The 18,585-nt window shown below is 40.9% G+C and overlaps 1 protein-coding gene across 1 annotated transcript in view; it reads left to right on the top strand.

The window, feature by feature from the left end:
* Nucleotides 1-5,353: 5,353 nt before the first annotated feature.
* UBAC2 (UBA domain containing 2) overlaps nt 5,354-18,585 on the top strand; it is an 87,454-nt gene continuing 74,222 nt past the window's right edge. The window contains exons 1-4 of the mRNA XM_064408372.1: nt 5,354-5,511; nt 14,432-14,559; nt 17,709-17,828; nt 18,263-18,369. Of these exons, the coding sequence (XP_064264442.1) occupies nt 5,481-5,511; nt 14,432-14,559; nt 17,709-17,828; nt 18,263-18,369 (386 nt within the window). The 5' untranslated portion in view covers nt 5,354-5,480. The remainder of the gene's footprint in view (nt 5,512-14,431; nt 14,560-17,708; nt 17,829-18,262; nt 18,370-18,585) is intronic.

Raw genomic sequence — 18,585 nt, 5'->3', positions numbered from 1 at the left:
TGTAGGTGTGCATATTTCTATTGCAAATAATGTGCAAGTATATTGCTGGGATGAACATCCTTTATTCTTTTGCAAGATCTTCTGAGAGATCACTGCATTTCAATAAAATTATATGAACACAGACTTCTGCTGATTTCAGTAATTAGGTGAAAAAAAGACAAGACTAGTCCATGTTCAAATTTACCTCAAATACAAATGAGATAATGAGAACTGCTTCAAGCTTTATTGGTTTTTTTAATGTCTTAGCAGTGTTATGCTACATGCCTGATAACATCATGATGTGGCTCATCAGGTATTCCCTTAAACACAGATTTGCCTCCAAGTGTAAACACAGGTGATTAATAATCTTTGCACTGTGTGGAGATACACAGATAGCATTACAATATGGATGTGAAGCAAGAGGATGAGGATATCTGAGAAACAGAGAAATATGGGTAGCTATCAGTGAGAAGGAAGGCCTTTAAAAACCTTATAAATATCTTCTAACGTCTGATTTTCAGAATAGAGAATTTCAGCACAGTTGTACCTGTGTAGAACTATGCAAATAATTTTCCGCATCTTAAAGGCTCTAGTGTTTTTGCTATCACTGATAGTTATCTTGAGTAATTTAGCATATGCTCCAAATCTCAAAAGTACTCTGACATAAATTCAGTCTGAAATTGATGACTAGTGCTTGATCTCTTGTATGCAACAGAGAACACAGATATGCAAAGTACATTGTGTTGTGCAATGCTACACATAATTATTTGCCCTCCTAATGGATTCCTTAATTGGGTCTTCTGAGCATTATGCTTAAACATTATAATTTTGCTAAGGCTTACTATGTTTCACAATTTACTTTGCAGTGAATTAATGGCCTTCAAATGAGTGATCTAAAATGCAGCAACAGCTGCTCAAACAAGGGCAGCCAGACCAGTGCATTTTTAATTCTCACAAGAAGCCTCATCTAAGTGAAATAAAACATGAACATAGGCAGATTGATTCTGATGCTTCTTAATTGTTGATTTTAATCTGAGTTTTTAATATTCCATCTTAACCTTGCTTTCCCAATATGTTTGTATTAGGATCTGGTTCCTGGTTATGCCTGCCATATGTTCTTGTTTTTCACAGGATCTCAACCTTTATTGAAATAAATTTATTGAAAATAAATGTGACACGGAATTTAAGTACCTTTAGGCAGTGTTTTACAAATACTTAGAGACCAAGTTGCCCATCAAGTGCTTGGTGCTGCATCCTGAACAGAGATGCCAACAGCTGGGTGCATTTGGTGCCAGTGCTTAGGATCACATGGCTGATGGTTAGAAGGGAGGTGATGGTTAAGACCTGCAGTGTGAAAGGGTATGGGGCTCAGCTCCAGATAAACCAGTACCTTAAACTGTTACTGCACTGTCATTGCCTGCCATTCAGGGGGTCCAGATGAAAAACAAGACAGTGATGTGTTTGAGTTACTGAAGTAAAGCTGCCCACATTCATGTTACCAGACACTGACATGGCATTCAGGTTCAACATGGCATTTTAAGTTTTGCAAAAAAATCTCATGGCTAGAACCTTAACTAATAGATCATGTTTGAGTATTCTAATTTTTTATAATATTGTGATGCAAAACCAATTGCAAAAATAACCGACAAAGCCCAATACTCCTTCAGCCACTCCATTGCTCCTTACTAACAGTACGCCTACCTAGCTCTACATGGAAAGAACTGAGCTAGTAAACATTCTGTATCTTCTAGCTCCACTAAAAACCCCCAAAACTATGTAATAAAATGATCACACTAGACTTTAAGAGGACAGGAGGTCTCCTGTAGTATAAAGTCTTGTTCACTTCTGAAGGAGTGAGAGAAATTCACTAATTTTGGAAAGGTACAAGTCAAATCAGTCTGATTTCAGCCCAGTGAGCCTCTGCCTTCTGTCCTTCCTCCTGTTCCTATGCAGGCTGCTATCAGCAAGCTGCACTGCTGCTGAATTTTCCTCTGCAGGACATGTGTGTTGCACAGCTGTTTTCCTTAACATCTTCTGCAACTCAACACAAAGGTTAGAAACTGCAGGGAGAACTTAGTGAAATAATTAAATTAAGCATTAACTCCTCTATGTATCTGTTAATGTTTCAGGTAATTTTAATATTAGTAGCAAGAGCTACTATGAATGCCATGGAAAACCTAGACATCAAAGAGACAGAGAACATTTGCAATTAACCTGCAGAATAATTAACCTGCACTGAGTTTAGTCAGAAAATTCCTAAGCAAGGGGTTACATTTCCATCCTGTTTTACTCTGCTGCTGTCCTTCATTCTAGATGTCAGAGGAGCATCTGACTGTTGGAGATTAATTAGTAATTAAGAATTGCTTCAGAAACATCACAAATTTAGAGAAGAAAGCAACCTAATAATGTTAGAAAATAGTTAGAAATCTAAATTCCAGTCTCCTGGGATTTTCTTTTGAGCAGGAAATTTAAATTACTTTCTTTTGTCCATACCACATTGACCCCACTAACTAGATGTAATAAACAAATGGGAGATATTCAAGCTGACATTTGAGCAGTGTCAAAGCCTTCTAAGCTTGTTCTGAGTAGATTAGTAGATAAGTGCTAGCCTTCCTATTCTGGGATATGTTCCAAGGCAAGCATGAGGACTGATGATTTCATTTAACTCCAAAGTAATCAACACTGTATATTTCAACAATGCAAATAATTTGCTTAATTCGTATGACATGCTACCAGTTGACAGCAACGGTGTTGTGATAAAAATACCTCTCTGCCTGGCACTCCATCTGAGGGCAAAAAACTACACTTCCTCTACTATTCAATCAGTATGTGAAACTATAATTATTAGCAAGGGGTGTGCAGTTTTCTCAAAAATACATAGTGGATCTCATCTGCTGTAATCTCAGAAATATTGACATCATATTAAAAAAAAAAAAAAAAAAGTAAGGGATAAAGACATCAGGGTGCCTACCAGTTTCACAGACTCCATGATGTATTTGTAGACATTTATAAGATAGCAGCAAATGGATTGAGAGCCAGCTGCCTGTATTGCAGCAGTACTGCAAATCTGCAAGGATTTTGGTTTGCTGTTGGGAGAAGCTTGCCAGCTATTGCTACTCATCCAGCTTTGCTGTATCTGTCAATGATAACAAGTCCACAGAGCTGCTTTCAAAATGACCCTTAAACATTTCCCAAATGCATCCTCACTGAGTGGAATACATGCCTAAGTCTCTAGTATGTTCAGTGATTATGACTTGAATCCAATTCCAGTGCCTGACGTTGCAGAGGACAATCCCTCTAATATGATTACCTTGCAGGACATCAATCTAGGGAAATCTTCAAAACAGAGCCTATAAAACAGAAAAATACTAGGCCTTGGCTCTTAGGAATGTAAACTTCTAGATAATGGTCACTTCATTCTGTAAGACTGTGAAAAGAAAAAAAACCAAGCTTTATCTTCAGCACTGAAACAACATTCCTAAACCTATTACACAGGCAATACTGGAAAAGTTTTCAGGTTTTATCCTCACCTATAGTAAAGCCAGATCCACAAAAAGGCTTAATTACTTTAAGTGGAGGTTAGTAAAAAAAGTTCAAAATGGTAATTAATTAAGCCATGAGTACCTCATTAGATCCCTAAAGCTTCAGGAGACACCCAAGCTTTTCCCAAAGAGGTTTCACGCTGGAGGTATTACAAGATTTGCAGGCTTTGCACCTCCTTATTTACCTTCCATTCCTTAGAAAGGAGGGTTGCCTGTCACTTTTGTGTGGTTACAGGCATTCAGCAGTGCACCGGCAAGACAGAGTTTGCATATGTAGCATGCAGCAGCCAGAGGCATTTGCATTTGAAAGAAAGAAGGAAAATTTCTGTAGCAAATAATTTCTTCCAGCTGCGCTTTAACAGCAGAGAGTAAGCTGGTTGTCTGTAGCCAAAGACACAAAGTATGGATGGGTTTCATGCTGTGAATCCAATTTAGATTCTTTTCAGAGGAAAGAACCTCATCTTGGGATAAGTCAGGATTTCCAATGTGCTATCTCATTGTCTCTTCTTCCTGGCTGGTTTAGACATACCTCCTGCTCTGTGAGCGGATTGTGAGTCCCAATCCCACCTGCCTGATGCAGGCCTTGTACAGAGAGGGCAAGTGAGCAACACAGATCTGAAGCTAGTGCTGGAAATTGGCCATTTTAAAAAGACTGTATGGTATGCTGATCTTAGCTGAAGCCTTTGTGAGCCAAAGCAAAAGGTCTTTTTATGTCCCCTTGGCAGTGTTTAAGAGATTATGTCTTCAAAGATTCAGGAACTCAGCATTTCTGAATGCCGGCTAATAATTGCATTTGAATGTAAATATTAAGATGCATTTTAATGGTATATAACAAAATGTATGGAATGTAAGAAATATAAGACTTACCTAAAATTTATTAGTATTAGTTGCCTACTTAAAAATTAAGTTACCTAGCTGACAAGTCACATTTTGCAGTTCCAGAGGGGCATTTGCTTTCAGTCTTGTACTGCAGTAAGGTAAATGTGGCTTTGAGGCCCACAGTTCCATCACCACACAAACACAAAGTGCACGCACCTTGTGCTGCAAAGCACTGTCACGTTTTCACATGCCTAGCATGACTTATTTCAGTAACGTCTGAATTCTACATTTTCATTGAAAATGTCAGTGGCATTTGGTGCCCTAATAGTTTCAGCCTCATGATACCATACCTGCTATGAAATCGGGAATGTGGCTCACCTCATTTTGGGTGCCTACCATGCTGTTGGAGAGCCGGAGTCTGATGTGCCATCAGAGCTCGTGGGAGCCTGGGGAGGAATTAATTTGATCCTAAAGCAGACACCTTCACTCGGCCACCTGCAAAGCTCTGCGGGCTCTGCTGTCTGTGTTGACTCTGTCCCCGTTAGCTGCAATGGCAGCTCACCCACAGCTCCTAACCAGACATTTACTGCCTGGACTCCCCAAATCAGGGCGAGCCTCCAGGGCCAGAGTTTTCCCAAGCGTAAGGAGTCAGGCTTCCTCAAGGCACCTGCAAGCTTAAAATTTAAGTCGTGTTGAATGACGAAATCACAGAATAGTTAGGGCTGGAAGCGCCTTCTGGAGCTCGATTAGTGCAACGCCTCAGCCAAGGCAAGGTCACCTGGAGCAGGTGACACAGGAAAGTGCCCATGTGGGCTTTGAATGTGTCCACAGAGGGAGACCCCACGCCTTCCCTGGGCAGCTGTCCCGGTGCTCTGCCACCCTCAGGGGAAAGAAGTTCTCCCGTTCCTGAGGACAGCAGTAATTACGGACAACACACGCACACCGAAGCGCCGCCCGCCCGCCCGGCGGGCCCGGCAGGGGGCGCCGCCCGGCCGCCTGGCGGCGGCGTTTGGCCCATCGCGGCCGCCTTAGCCCCGCCAGCCCGGCCCCGGCCCCGGCCCGCCGCGGCTCCTCGGGGGCTGCCCGACCGCGGGGGCTGCGCCAGCCGCGCCCGCCGCCGGGCCGGGCCGGGCCGCTGCCATGTTCACCAGCACCGGCTCCAACGGGTTCTGTGAGTACCGGCCCCGCCGCGGAGCGGGGAGGGCGGCGGCCGGGGGTGGGAGCGCGGGCGGCGCTGCCGCCGTCGGCCCCGGGGGAGCCGCTGGCTTCGGTCCTCTCTTGGCTGGACTTTTAAACTACGTGACGGCGGGAGGAGCCGCGGGTGTGTCTGTGTGTGTCTGCCTGTGTGTGTGTCTGCATGTCCGTGTGTGGCTGTGTCTCCCTGTGTGTTCATATGTATTTGCATACATCGATATAGATCTCCATGCCAAAACACGTATAAAAAAAAAAAAAAAGCAGAAAAGCCCTGTTTTCTAAATGTGAAATTACACTTGTTTTTTAAAACCAGTTTGTTGATAAGGCAAACATAAGGACTAACATGCCCCTAGCTCTGCTTAGCTTTATATTTATGCACAGCACATGTAAATAATCTCCTGTCGCGGTGCTAGCTGAAGTGACTCCGCCGGTGTCTGGGGTTGGCTCTGAGCTGTTTTACAGGACACACAACCTGCAGCGCCTGGAAGCAGCAGTGGGGAGCTGACCTGGCTGCGGTGTGCACTTGGGCACCACAGTCCTAAGAGCAGGCGAGGACAAATGCTGTGTCAAAGCTTTGCTGATTAACTGCGTGCTCCTTACAAAGTGGGTGGGAGTGTCCGTCTGCTGAAGGGCAGGAGGGCTCTGCAGAGCTCTCTGGACAGGCTGGTCAATGGGCCGAGACCCAGCAGTATGAGGTTCAAAGAGGTCAAGTGCCGGGCGCTGCACTTGGGTTGCAACCACCCCAGGCAGCACTACAGATCTGGGGGAGAGTGGCTGGAAAACTGCCCGGAGGAAAACGATCTGGTCCTGGTCGGCAGCCAGCTGAACATGAGTCAGTGTGCCCAGGTGGCCAAGAAGGCCAACAGCACCCTGGCCTGTATCAGCAGTAGTGTGGCCAGCAGGAGCAGAGCTGTGATTGTCCCCCTGTACTCAGCACTGGTGAGGCCACACCTTGGGTACTGTTTCCAGTTCTGTGCCCCTCAGTTTAGGAAGGACATTGGGGTGCTGTATCTTGTCCAGAGAAGGGCAATGGAGCTGATGAAGCATCTGGAATGCATGTCCTGTGAGGAGTGGGTGAGGGAGCTGGAGTTGTTTTCCCTGGAGAAAAGGAGGTTCAGGGGTGATCTTATCACTCTTTACAAGTACCTGAAAGGAAGCAAAGTGAGGCTTGCCCTCTTCTCACAGGTAACCAACAACAGGACAAGACCAGAGAACTTAGCCTCAAGCTGTACCAGGGGAGGTTCAGGTTGGACATTTGGAGGAATTTCTTAATAGAAGGGATAATTAGATATTGGAATGGGCTGCCCGAGGAGGTGGTGGAGTCACCATCCCTGGAGGTGTTTAAGAAAAAACTGGAATGTGGCACTCAGTGCCACACTCTTGTCGACAAGATGGTGTTTGGTCAGAGGTTGGGCTTGATGATCTCACAGATCTTTTCTAACTTAATTGATTCTGTGATTGTGTGAAATCCATTTGAGTATGAAAGCACCCTATGACTAGGGGGGAATAATTCTGGCATTTCAAAAGGGGTATTAGTTGTAGCTGTATTTTTTATGAGGAATCCAAAGAAGGGAAGAGTCTTTTTCAGATGGATCTGATAATACTGTACCTTGATTTGCAGCTCCTGATTTTTCATCTCTCCACATGCCCCCAATAGATACTGTAGCATCTATGTAGTATTGTAGAGGGACTTTTCAATGGCATGTGTCTGTATATAATTCTATGAGAAAGAATGGAGGAGGAAAAGTATCCTTGTTAGACTGAATGGGTGGAAAGTCATGGTCAGTGTTTACAAGTGTTTCCAGGTTTGATCCATCAGAAGGATGAGTGGGAAATGGTTGTCATAAGAAACATATCTGTGGTAGGGAAAAAACCTAGACAATATGTTATTCTGCAGAAAGAAAACCGGAGAACCATAGAACATCCTGATGCAGAAAAGACCCACAAGGATTATCAAGTCCAGCTTCTAGCCCTGCACAGGACAGCTGAAGAATCACACCGTGTGCCTGAGAGCATTGTCCAGATGCTTCTTGAACTCTGTCAGGCTGGTGCTGTGATCACTTCACTGGGGAGCCTCTTCAGTGTCTGGTCACTCTAGGCAAAGAACCTTTCTCACCTAAACCTTCCCTGACACAGCTCCATACTCAGTGTTGTGCTTTTTTTTTTTCCTTCTCAAAAATGAATACAACATATGTTCTTACTGAACTTACCCATTGACCTAAAGTGTGTTTTTACAGTAAGACTTGGCTGGTGTGGGTGCACTGACAAACTCCAGCAGAGGCATGGATTTAAATGCAGTGACATATCCTCACCTAGGGCACAGCTGTGGCAGTCTCAGGTGTCCCTGTGCCCTCAGACTTGTTTCTGTGTGTGTAGCAGAAGTTGCTGCAGTAGCAGCAGGAGTGTGGAATTCTGTCACTGATGCACAGAATCTGATGGTTCAGGTAGTTAATGAATTGGTGCCTGATGTTGCACCAGGGGACTGTGTGTGTGTGTTCTGCCCCTGGGGCTCGGGAACCTCTGGCAGAATGCAGTTTTGGAGGATTATGGGAGCTGTATCAGTGACCCTGAATAAGTGGACACCTGGTTCAGCAGCAATAACAATGATTGTGCCAGGTCACACTGAAGGCTCCTGCAGCCTGCTGTGCCACCTCTGACAGACTGATTAACATCTATAATGTTGGGATGAGGAGATGTAAATGTAAAAATAAACATACCTGGTATATGGTACGACTGAGATAGAGAAGCCAGAAAACAAAGAACACCACTTTCTGAGAGGACAAAGACATTTTGCCTCTGCTGTGGAAACTGTTTCTGTTATCTGGAATATTGGAGGAGCTGGCATGCTCTGGAAAAAGAGCCAGTGGCTCTGGGTACTAGTGAGAGACACAGTGCAGACTTATGCAAATGGCTTATCAGAACACTGACCCAGCTGACTTGTCAGAGAGCACTGCAGTGTGCTCAGGGGGCATCCTGGCAGCACCTGGCTTTAGGTGGGCTGTGGTGCCACACCCAGGCTGTTGCATGTGTTGCACTCTGCTGGCAGCTTTGGTCCTGTGTACAATGCTGCTGGAACACTTGAGCAGTTCTGCAAAGGCTCACGTGAGTGTGTGACTGGCCTGGCTGTTTGCTTTACTGTAATGCTGCTTAGTTTGCCACGAGGCTGTGTCCCAGGGGCAAAGTATGATACACAGCAAGGCTTTTCCTTATTGGACACAAAGGCCTTACCAGCAGTTTAAACTGGTTAGACCAACACAAAACCTTTCTGCAGACATTGTAATATCCCCTCCCGATACTCTTCATGCTGTTTATGTACTGCAGAGGAGTCTAGTAGGAAAGTCTGTTAAGAGCTAGTCATTATTAAGGTAAAATATGAGTCCATCTTTTAAAGCATGTACACTGGTTACATCTGAAAAATATTTTACTACTTTGACTACTGCACACAAGCTATTTCTTGTAGTAGGAGTGAGGAGAACTCTTTGAACTCACTAGAGCAACTTAGGCTTTTACCTCTGTGACCCTTGTAGTGCAGTGCTAGCAATTTGTTAAAAATCCCCAAGGCAAGAAGGGATCTCTGTGCTCCTCTGCTTGCATAACTGGCAGGACTGAACTCTGTTGTGCAGAGGCGTCGGGAAAATAATAAAGCTATGTAAATTAATGCTTTGTGGTATGACTGAAGGAGAAATGAAGCATGTACTGAATACATAAGACTTGTGCATAACAGTATTATGCAGTACAGAACTATATGGGAAAGCAAATTAGCTTGTACATCAGCATGCTGCTGTGCAGCCTGGTTAGCATGAGCCCTGGAAGCAGCACAGTGTTGAAGGCCACAAAACTGTGGCTATTCTGCTTCTGCAGAGCTAGCTCATTTCATTTCAAGCTCATGTGGGGAACTCCACATGGCCTTGTGGTGTAGCCATACCTGATATTTCTGACAGTGTATGCTAAAAGTAGTATGGTAACATCTCTGTCTGGTTGGAAGGAAGAAAAGTTTGCTGAATGGGGTGAATATTTTTGATACTTTCAACCTGGTTTAGTTTCTATTTCAAGTATTGCTTTTAGAAACAAAGGTTTTCTTTTTTTTTCTTTTTGTATCTTCTCTTTTTTTTTCTTTTTTTACTAGTTTGTGACCTAGGCTGCACACCTAGCAGTTTTCTAAACAGTAAATGTAGAGGCAAGTAGTTTGATTACAGTCTTGCCTGTGCCTTTAAAAAATAGATTTAAAGCATGATCACAGGTTTCTCTATTAGCTTTCTTAATACTAATATTATTCACCTCTCAGCTTCTGGATTGAATTTAGAAGCATTTGGTGAAGAACTGTTCCTGCAGTAATACTCTTACTGTTTTCAATTGCAAACTAACATCACTGCTGGTTAGTGAGCCCGCTGCAGGTTCTTGGACAGGTCTTGAAATACAATAGATTGATATCTGCATGATGGCTTAATGCAGGAAAAACAACCACTGAAAATGCAGATTCTGTGAGTGCATTTGGGAAGTACTGTGGGTTCAGTTGTGTATCGGTTATGGTTTAATTCACAGATCTTGTGTATAAGCACTTCAAAACTGTTTTGTGGGTATTTTGTGCCATTATAGTAGCCCCCAGAAGTTAATTGTGTGTTTGAAAGTGACACGCCTGCCTTATAGCAGCTTGGTTTGGGAAATTTGCAGATGATAGAAAAAAAGAGTTACACAGCATGTTTTGTGCAGCTGTGGTGTAAGCTCAGTAGGGATCCCACAGAAATTGCTCTGAGCTAATTTGAACTTCTGCAGCTGCTGCTCATCACTTCACATCAACCAGCAATGAGATCCTCTTTGAGTCCTGAGCCTGGAGTAGCAGTCCAGGGGGTGAAGTTGTTCCTGCAAGAGCTCTTCTGCAACAGTAGCTTGGTCTGGCTGCCTGTTTTGCTATGCCCATCTGCTGCCTCTTCATCTTTGAGTAGTGAACAGGCAGGGACAGGAAATAATTTCAAAAACTGTAGCTGTTGCTATATTTTCTCATTCTTGCCATTAGTGCAGTGCTGATTTCTGAAGCTGCAACTCAGGCAGCTGTGCCATAAACCTCCCCCTCTGTGACAGATGGACACTTGTATCCTTCACTCTGTACTGTAAGAGAGGCACTGGCAACCAGCAGAGTAGTACATTCTGGAAGAAGAGGATCTGTGGGCTTTGTACTAAGTGCAGGGGTGGAATGTGGAGGCTTAGAAGTGTTCTTTTCATTTATGTCGCATTTTAGGATCAGCTTTGCATTGCACAGTTGGTAGATGAAGGTTGGGACACTTGCCCATGAGATTATGAGGGCAGTTTTGGGGGAGGACTTCTCCATTGCACCAGGAAGAAGCAAAGATCTGTAGTGGAAGCTAATTCCTTGCTCTTCATCATAGTGTGGGCGTATCCTGCTGGTTATTAAAAAAATTTCTCTGGGTACTTAGGTGGATGTTCAGTAGGTGTGTTGCAGCACCAGTGCTATAACTGCCTGTTGTTTGAAAGAAATGCCACTTAAGGAGCATCTTGGGATCACAGATTCATTCCAAGATCCCTGAAGACAGTATTTGATATATTTTAACTTCAGAGGTCAAAATGAGTGTTTATAATTTCATTCTTCTTTCTCTGTGTGGTATAAAGACACTCTGTTTTCTCCTTCTTGTGCACATTTTCATCAGTGCTGCCACCAGACTGGTGCCCCACTAGGTTTGTGGTTACTATTTCCATCTCATCCATGCTTGCACATTCATTGGATTAGAATTCTGCTTTCTAAATTTTACCTTTGCATTGTAAGTAAGGAATTTGACTTGGATGTCAGAATGCTCAATTGTGCAAAATCTGAAATTGTTGTCATTTTTGGTCTGACATGTTTGGGGCATTCCACAATGGAAGGTTGTTCCTTCCCCACAATGTCAGAGTAGTCCTCAAGAATGATCTTTATGGTGTCGAGGGATAAAGCAAACTGCTACGCTGTGCAGTGAAACACTTGGAAAAAGATTTTCAGAGGATGCATTATTATATTTTTCAAGTTCAGTAGACAAGAATAAACTTCTCAAACATGATGACATTATGAGAAGCTGGAGGGTAGAAATTTCCATCAGTCACATGATGTTTCCTGTGGGTGACAGTCAGATTTATGGGTTAGGTGCTTCTGTGGTTTTTCACTTGATGTCTTATAATAAGTATTTTTTTCCCTGTATCAGGGTTTAAAGTGTCTAAGCTGAAAGGAGGCTCTTAATAAATTGTGTGTTCACACTTTTGGAGAAAACAGATAAGGTTCTGTTGGTTGGATATTTTTGAAAGCATTCAAATTAGGAATTAACTTGATAGGATAAAGTATTTCAGTTTATATTACCTGTAATGTAAAAATGATCTAATAAAAAAATTGCAGTAAAATCTACATATTAAACCTGTATAGAAAAATATAGTCACTGTGGGATATCTAGAGACTTTGTTCTCATGTGTGTCTGTGATAATGTTGTCGTTACGTAAAAAGTTTTGTAGGATTAATCAGTTCTTGTGAAAGTTTCTTAAAATTCATGAAATAACATAAATGCATTTAGTAAAATATAGTAAAAACCCCAATTTTTATCCAACTGTGGTTCAGAAAGGTTTAGTGTTGTGACTATTGCAATTCTTCAGAATTAGGCTATACTTCCAAGTATCAAAAATCTGTATCTTGTTTATAAAATTGACCTTTTCATGTTAAGAAATGTTAATTTAACTAAGTTAACTCAGGGAGTATTGCTTGAGGTTTTAAATGAATATCTGTGTGCACTGTCTGCATAGTAGCTTTCTGGAAGCTCCAGTTTGTTTTTTCTGCCCAGTATTGTACAGTACTCTGATGGCTTCAGATGGTTTTGAAAAGCACAACTGACTTAGAGGAATGAACAATTTTTTTAAAATGGATGTCTAAAGAACATAGACTTTATTTTTGGAGGAAAAAAAAACAAAAAACAACCCCAAGGAAAGATAGTAGATTGAAATGTGGGCAGTTTTCTCGCATTAAAAAAAAAAAAAAAATCAGGCAGACTTTCTGCCCAGGTGTCTCATAGAATCATAAAAGTAGAGCTTATATTTAGCATAGTAACATCAACCTGTGTCAATGCAAGTAACTGCCTAGTTTCTATAAAAGGATGGTTCTTCAAGGCCATACTTGCTTAAATGGAAAGTGCATGTTTAAATAATGAACTCAGAAGGTATGGGTGTGGACTGAATTAATAGTTTGAAGTACAAGTTTTCATTATGATACACATAGCTGTGTTTTCTTCCCATGGTGAAGCTCAGAAGACTGCAGACTTCAAGGTGGTGAACTGTGGATAGATAGAATGTAGGAGAATAGAGATAGTGGTGAAGGTAATCTCACCCCTGAGGAGTTACAGCTGTGCTAATTATCAAGAATGAAGAACAAGCCTGCCCTTAATGGGCCACAGCTGGATCCAGTTAGGAGGGGTGTTGTAAAAGAGAAGGTTGGCTGGTCGAGATGTAAGATGGAGTTTGTTGGCTGTGCAGAGGAGGAGTCAGTGCTGTGAGGAGCTGTCCATGAGAAATCACCAAGAAGGCATGAAACCTTTGCAACGAAATGGCAACAGTGAACAGCTAACCATGCCCATCAAAATCATTCTTGATGTCATCAGTTAATACTTGGATGAGGATCATGCTTAAACTATGTAGCCAAAGCCATATTTTTGATGGCAGTGGGATTGTGCCATAATTAAAATCTTCTCTTTGGTGCCTATTGACATCTGCTTTTTCTAGCAGTTCACCGTTCTAGTGCGCAGCAGATGTTGAAAAAAATCATTTGCGATATTCACTTTAATCTGGACAGGTAGTAAATGTTTATTGTATTATACTGTTTCATGCAGTTTTGTTCCTATTGTGTTCCTGCTCTTTACTCCCCATTACTACTTTTAAAGTAATCTCATTGCTTCTTTTATTATATTAAGAAGAATGAAAACAGAACTATGGATTTTTGTAGTACCCTGCAAAACAGTTGTCTGAAAATGAATGAATTCTGTGCCATAGCTGAGGTGTTTGGAAAGGAAGTAAATGTGATTCAGGTTACATTTGTGAGAAGGAGAACAGTCATAGTTCAGACTCCCTGTGCTGGCTGGAGTTTTTGTTTTATCGCATCAGCTGTACCAACAGGTTAGGGTGAATTGCTGTCTGTTCTCCTGCTGGATATTCTACTTGGTAGATTTTAGTAAATGCAAAATGTGTACTGCAGATTTTGTTGTTCTTTGCCTGCTTTCTTCTGTGTCCTTTCTGAAAATCATGCCCCTAGAAGGAAAGAAGTTCTCATTTCACAAGCATTCTGATTCTAGTAATTTCTTTATGAATAATTGTAATGATTGAATGGAAGGAAGATGCGTATCATGTAAATTGACTTAGAAATGATTCCTTGAATTATGGATCTAAGTGCAGTGGTGAGAAAGTCTGTTTATTCAGGTGGTTCCTGCTTCAAAGCCTCTAAGAAAAAACTAATCTTAGTCCCTAATGCAAAGGAAACAGAAGTATTTAACTAAATGTGTATGTATATTTTGCTAGAAGAAAGAGTGGTTATTTTATTTCCTAAAATGCGATTGAGGCTTAGGAGGGCAGTATAGGAGGACATGACCTCAGTAGGTGCAAAGAACTTAGTTTTAGTTGTAGCCAAATTCATGAGAAAATGTTGGAAACAAAATGTCTGGTTAATATTTAACTGTTATTAATATCTCTAAACATTTCCTTTGATTAGTGTGTTCTTCTCCTATCTATTCGCAAGTTTTTGACAACTTGGAAGTTGTTGAGCTAAAAAGTCAAGATGGTGTCACTGCTATTGTGTCATCCAGTCACCTGTTTAAATGTCACTTTTTGAATGTGAAAGACTTTTCTCTAAAATGGTTTGATGGTTTATTTGTTTTGTCTTTAAGATAAAGCGCCTTTGTCAAAGAGTTTGTTACTAGTCCCAAGTGCCATCTCGATTCTGTTGACTCTGCTCTTCCAACATTATCAGAAGTTCTTTGCGTACAACCTACAAGCTGTAAAAGAGGATTTTCAGGTAAGAGTCTGTTCACTTTGTGTGAAAAGAGAATGCAAACTGTGGTTTTCTGTGCAATTTTCTCCCACAGTCTGTTTGTCCTCTGGTTCTTTTCCTTTGTACACTGCTGTAGACCAGCTGGTTCTTGTCTTTTTTTATATCCCCCCAGTATGCTACTTTTTGGAAAACATGAGAAAAACTGATCTGAAACAATCGATATAGCTTTTCATTTCATTTTCTTGTCTGGGAAACTACTTGGTTTGTGTTGTATTTCCTTTCAGGCATTGGCATATGTAAACTTGCTGTGAATGAAGTGTGACTTAACCCATTTAATAAAAGAAATATTTTTATATGAATATCAGTATCCTATTGTGCCTAATTTTTGAGGCTGAAGAGGGCTACTTTGCTTAGGCATGCTGATTATAAATTATTTTAACAATGGAGGCCATAATTTTCCTTCTCTAACTAACTGTTGTAGTTAGCTGTGGAAAACTGAACTTTGTTGAATAGAACTGCTGCTTCTAAATTGAAAGATTTAGAATGGGGGATGATGGGGGAGTTTGTCATGCTCTTTGGTAATGAATTGGTTAATTTCATACTCATTCCTGTTTCAAACTAAGATACTCTATCTTTTAGAAATTGTATCTTGTACAGTTTTATTTTAAATTTAATTAAGGATCCTATAGTATCAGCTCAAAGTGTTGAAATAATGCACTTAAAAGTGATTAGATAAGTTCTGTGGATATTTGTTTTGGGATGTTTTTAATTTTTGGAAGTAGAAAACTTATTGCTCAATAGAGAAAGGTTAGCAAGTGCCTCTGTGTTTATCTTAGCCCATAGATTTTACAATTGCATCAAACAAAAGGTATGTAGTCAAATTCATGTCTTTGAGGATGCCAGCTGTAGCCTGTAAGCATTAAAAGATTATTAGACCTAGCTAGTGATGCTCTGTGCTATTATGGTCTCTGCAATCTTTCTTGTCAAAAACAAGAGCTTTTGTAATAATAAATTACAACTCTGGAAGAGCACTACTCATATTTACCAAGTAACTTGCTGATGCTGTGCAGTGAAAATACATAAATGATGTCTGGCTTTTAAAAATGTTACAGCCAAGTGTTTGGGGAGGGGAATGAAAAAGTCTGAGAAACTATTCAAGTTTTAAATGAAAATTGTGTGGGTTTGGCATTTGTTTATTTATTTGTTTTGATATTTGTCTTCAGAGGAATCCTCTCTTTCCATATGTTTGATCTGCTGAAAAACAGTAGTAGCTGCATTTTATTCAAAGAAAACATCTCTACTGTGTCTTAACCATAAACACTTGCAAGTATCTGTAAAAGCTATGACACTTTTATTGTGGAACTTTGAGGGAATTTGTGAGTTTGGGTTTTTTATTTAATGAGATTGTTTCACTTATTGCCACAGCCTTTGGAGCAAGCTATCCCTGAGTACCTCTGAGATCAGAGAGAACAGATTGTTTAACTCCTGTCTGGTGCTAATATTCAAATGAGAACTCTTAAAAGAAATTTTGTTTAGAATAAATTCACCTGCAAGGATGTGTTTAATGGGAAGGAATTTCCAGGGAATGAACAAACATTTCGGATGTTGGATTTTATCACTTCTTAAAGCTGGTAGAGAGCACACAAATTAAAGTGAACAGTTGAAGAAGAGTACATTTGATTTGGAAGGCAAAATATGTGCTGTCCAAAACTAAAAGGTCATTGTCTCCATACAGAAGGCCCTCAAGAGCAGCGAAAATGCTGTGTGTAAAAAATCTTCGTTATATCATATCTGTGTATATATTATAAGCTGGCTAAAGCAAAGAGCAGTAAGGCTAGGAGCCTTTCATAGTCTGTGTGAGAGCTGCTCAGTGCATTAAATACTCAGCTGCAAGGTCATGGCCCTGCCAGTCTTGACTTCAGGAGGGGTGGTACTCAGGCTAGGATTTAAATTGGGGCATGTTGACATGGGATAGTGAGAAGGGTGAGTGAAGTGGATTGAGGCCAATACTGTGTAGTGTCTTCATTCATAACTTGGACAGTAGGACATAGCGTTCTCTCAACAAGCCTGTGGGCCATGTAAAACTTGGATCTGTAGTTGTTACACCTGTTAGTTCTGCAGCCATTTAGCGGCGAGAAAAGGGTCAGTAGGAGCCTTAGTCCAGCAAGGGCAAATGCAGACTTTTGTATCAGAGAGGAGTAACACCATGCACCAGTACAGGCTGTGGGCTGAGCAGCTGGAAATCACTTTACAGGAAAAGCCCTGAGGGTCCTGGTGAGGCTTAAATGGAACATGAAGCAGCAATGCAGCATTGTGGCTAAGAAGCCAAACAGTGTCCTGGGCTGCGTTAGGTAGGACGAGCTTCACAAGGAGGCCTGGATGGTGATCATCTCTACCCAGTCTCAGTGAGAGCAGTCTGAAGTGTTGTCCCTTGTGCTGGTCTCCTGAGTGCAAAATTGAACTTGGCATGTTGGAGAGAGTCCAGTGGAGGCTGCCAGGCTGGTCAGGGGCTGGAGGATTTGATGTATGAGGAGGCTGAGAGAGCTGGGATTGTTTAACCTGGGGAAGAGAAGGTTTAGGGTAGATCTTACCAGTGTGTGTAAATACCTAATGTGAGGGGGGAAAAAAAAAGGCAGAGTGAGGTCCAGTGAAAGGACAAGAGGCAGCTGGCATGAATTGAAATACAAGAAATCCCATTTAATGGAACGGATTTTTACTGTAAGACTGGTGGAACAGAGGAACAGTTTCCATCCTTAGAGATGTTCAAGACTCAACTTGGCATGGCCCTGAGCAAGCTGATCTGATTAGGCCTTCTTAGGACAGTTACACTGTACTAGTTTGTTTCTAGAGATTGCTTCAAAAATATTTTTCTTTGTAATTCTAAATTCACTAGTATAGTGATTTACATTTTTATTTGTAAGCGTAAACTAGGAAGCTCAAAGTGTGTTTTGAGTTAATTTCAATTGTTTGTTTATTTTAACAGTTAGACATCTGCTTTGAAAATATTTTAAAATAAAGAGACTCTCCATGACATTCTACTCTCTGTATTTCCCTTCTTAACTGTGCTGCATTTGTTTTACCTGACTCCAGTGTTGTATTATTTCTGAGCACAAATTCTGTAAAGAATTTCCTTGAAGAAGGAGTGGCTTAACATGATGATATTAACTTTCCAGATCTGGAGACTTGTATGTGGAAGAACAATATGTCTTGACTTGAAAGACACATTCTGCAGCAGTCTGCTCATTTACAACTTCAGAATATTTGAAAGAAGATATGGCAGCAGAAAATTTTCAGTAAGTTCCAGTTTTGAGTTTTTTTAATAGAAACTTTTCTGTACAGTTTAGTATTGTACTCTTGGATGAATACTGCAGTTTTATTTCTAGCATGTTGTAGAGAAATATGTGTTAAAAGCTTGTAAAGATAATTTGGTTTTAATAAATTTAAATTTATATTGATAATACCTTGCAGTCAGTGGATTATTCTAATTTCTATTTGCAGTTGTATCAGTTGTAAGGTATCAGACCCATGAAATTTAATTTGGAAACAATCTTAGTCTTGATTCTTCATTATCTAGACAAGTGGACCTGGAATTACGTTGTGTTAAAGATTGGATTTGTCTTAACTGAGCTACTATTGGGGTTTTCTTAATTTTTCTTATATTTAGAGGTATATTAAAACCTTATTTTGAAACTGTTGAATTGATTCAAATGAACCTTTTTCTTTCCAGTCTTTTTTATTGGGCGCTTGGACGCTCTCAGCTTTGTTTGATCTTCTCCTTGTAGAAATCACTCAGTATATATTTGGCATCACCATCAACAGCTTGCCTTCTGGTTTGTAAGTAGCTTCTAATTAATTGGTTATTTTAGATATAGTTTCAAGGGATTGTTTTCTGAAGATTTTCTTTTAAAGAAACCTTTCTTCATCTAACACTTCAAATTATTCTAATCCTCTTTTGAACTGAAGTGTAAAGGTTCTTGGCACAACTACTGTAATTTCAAACATTTATTTCTTAGCTATGATTTTTGTTTAATTTATAATTTATCCATACGA

The sequence above is a fragment of the Passer domesticus genome, chromosome 2 (assembly GCF_036417665.1).
Source record: "Passer domesticus isolate bPasDom1 chromosome 2, bPasDom1.hap1, whole genome shotgun sequence".
Lineage (NCBI taxonomy): Eukaryota > Metazoa > Chordata > Aves > Passeriformes > Passeridae > Passer > Passer domesticus.
This window is presented reverse-complemented; position numbering and strand designations above follow the sequence as displayed.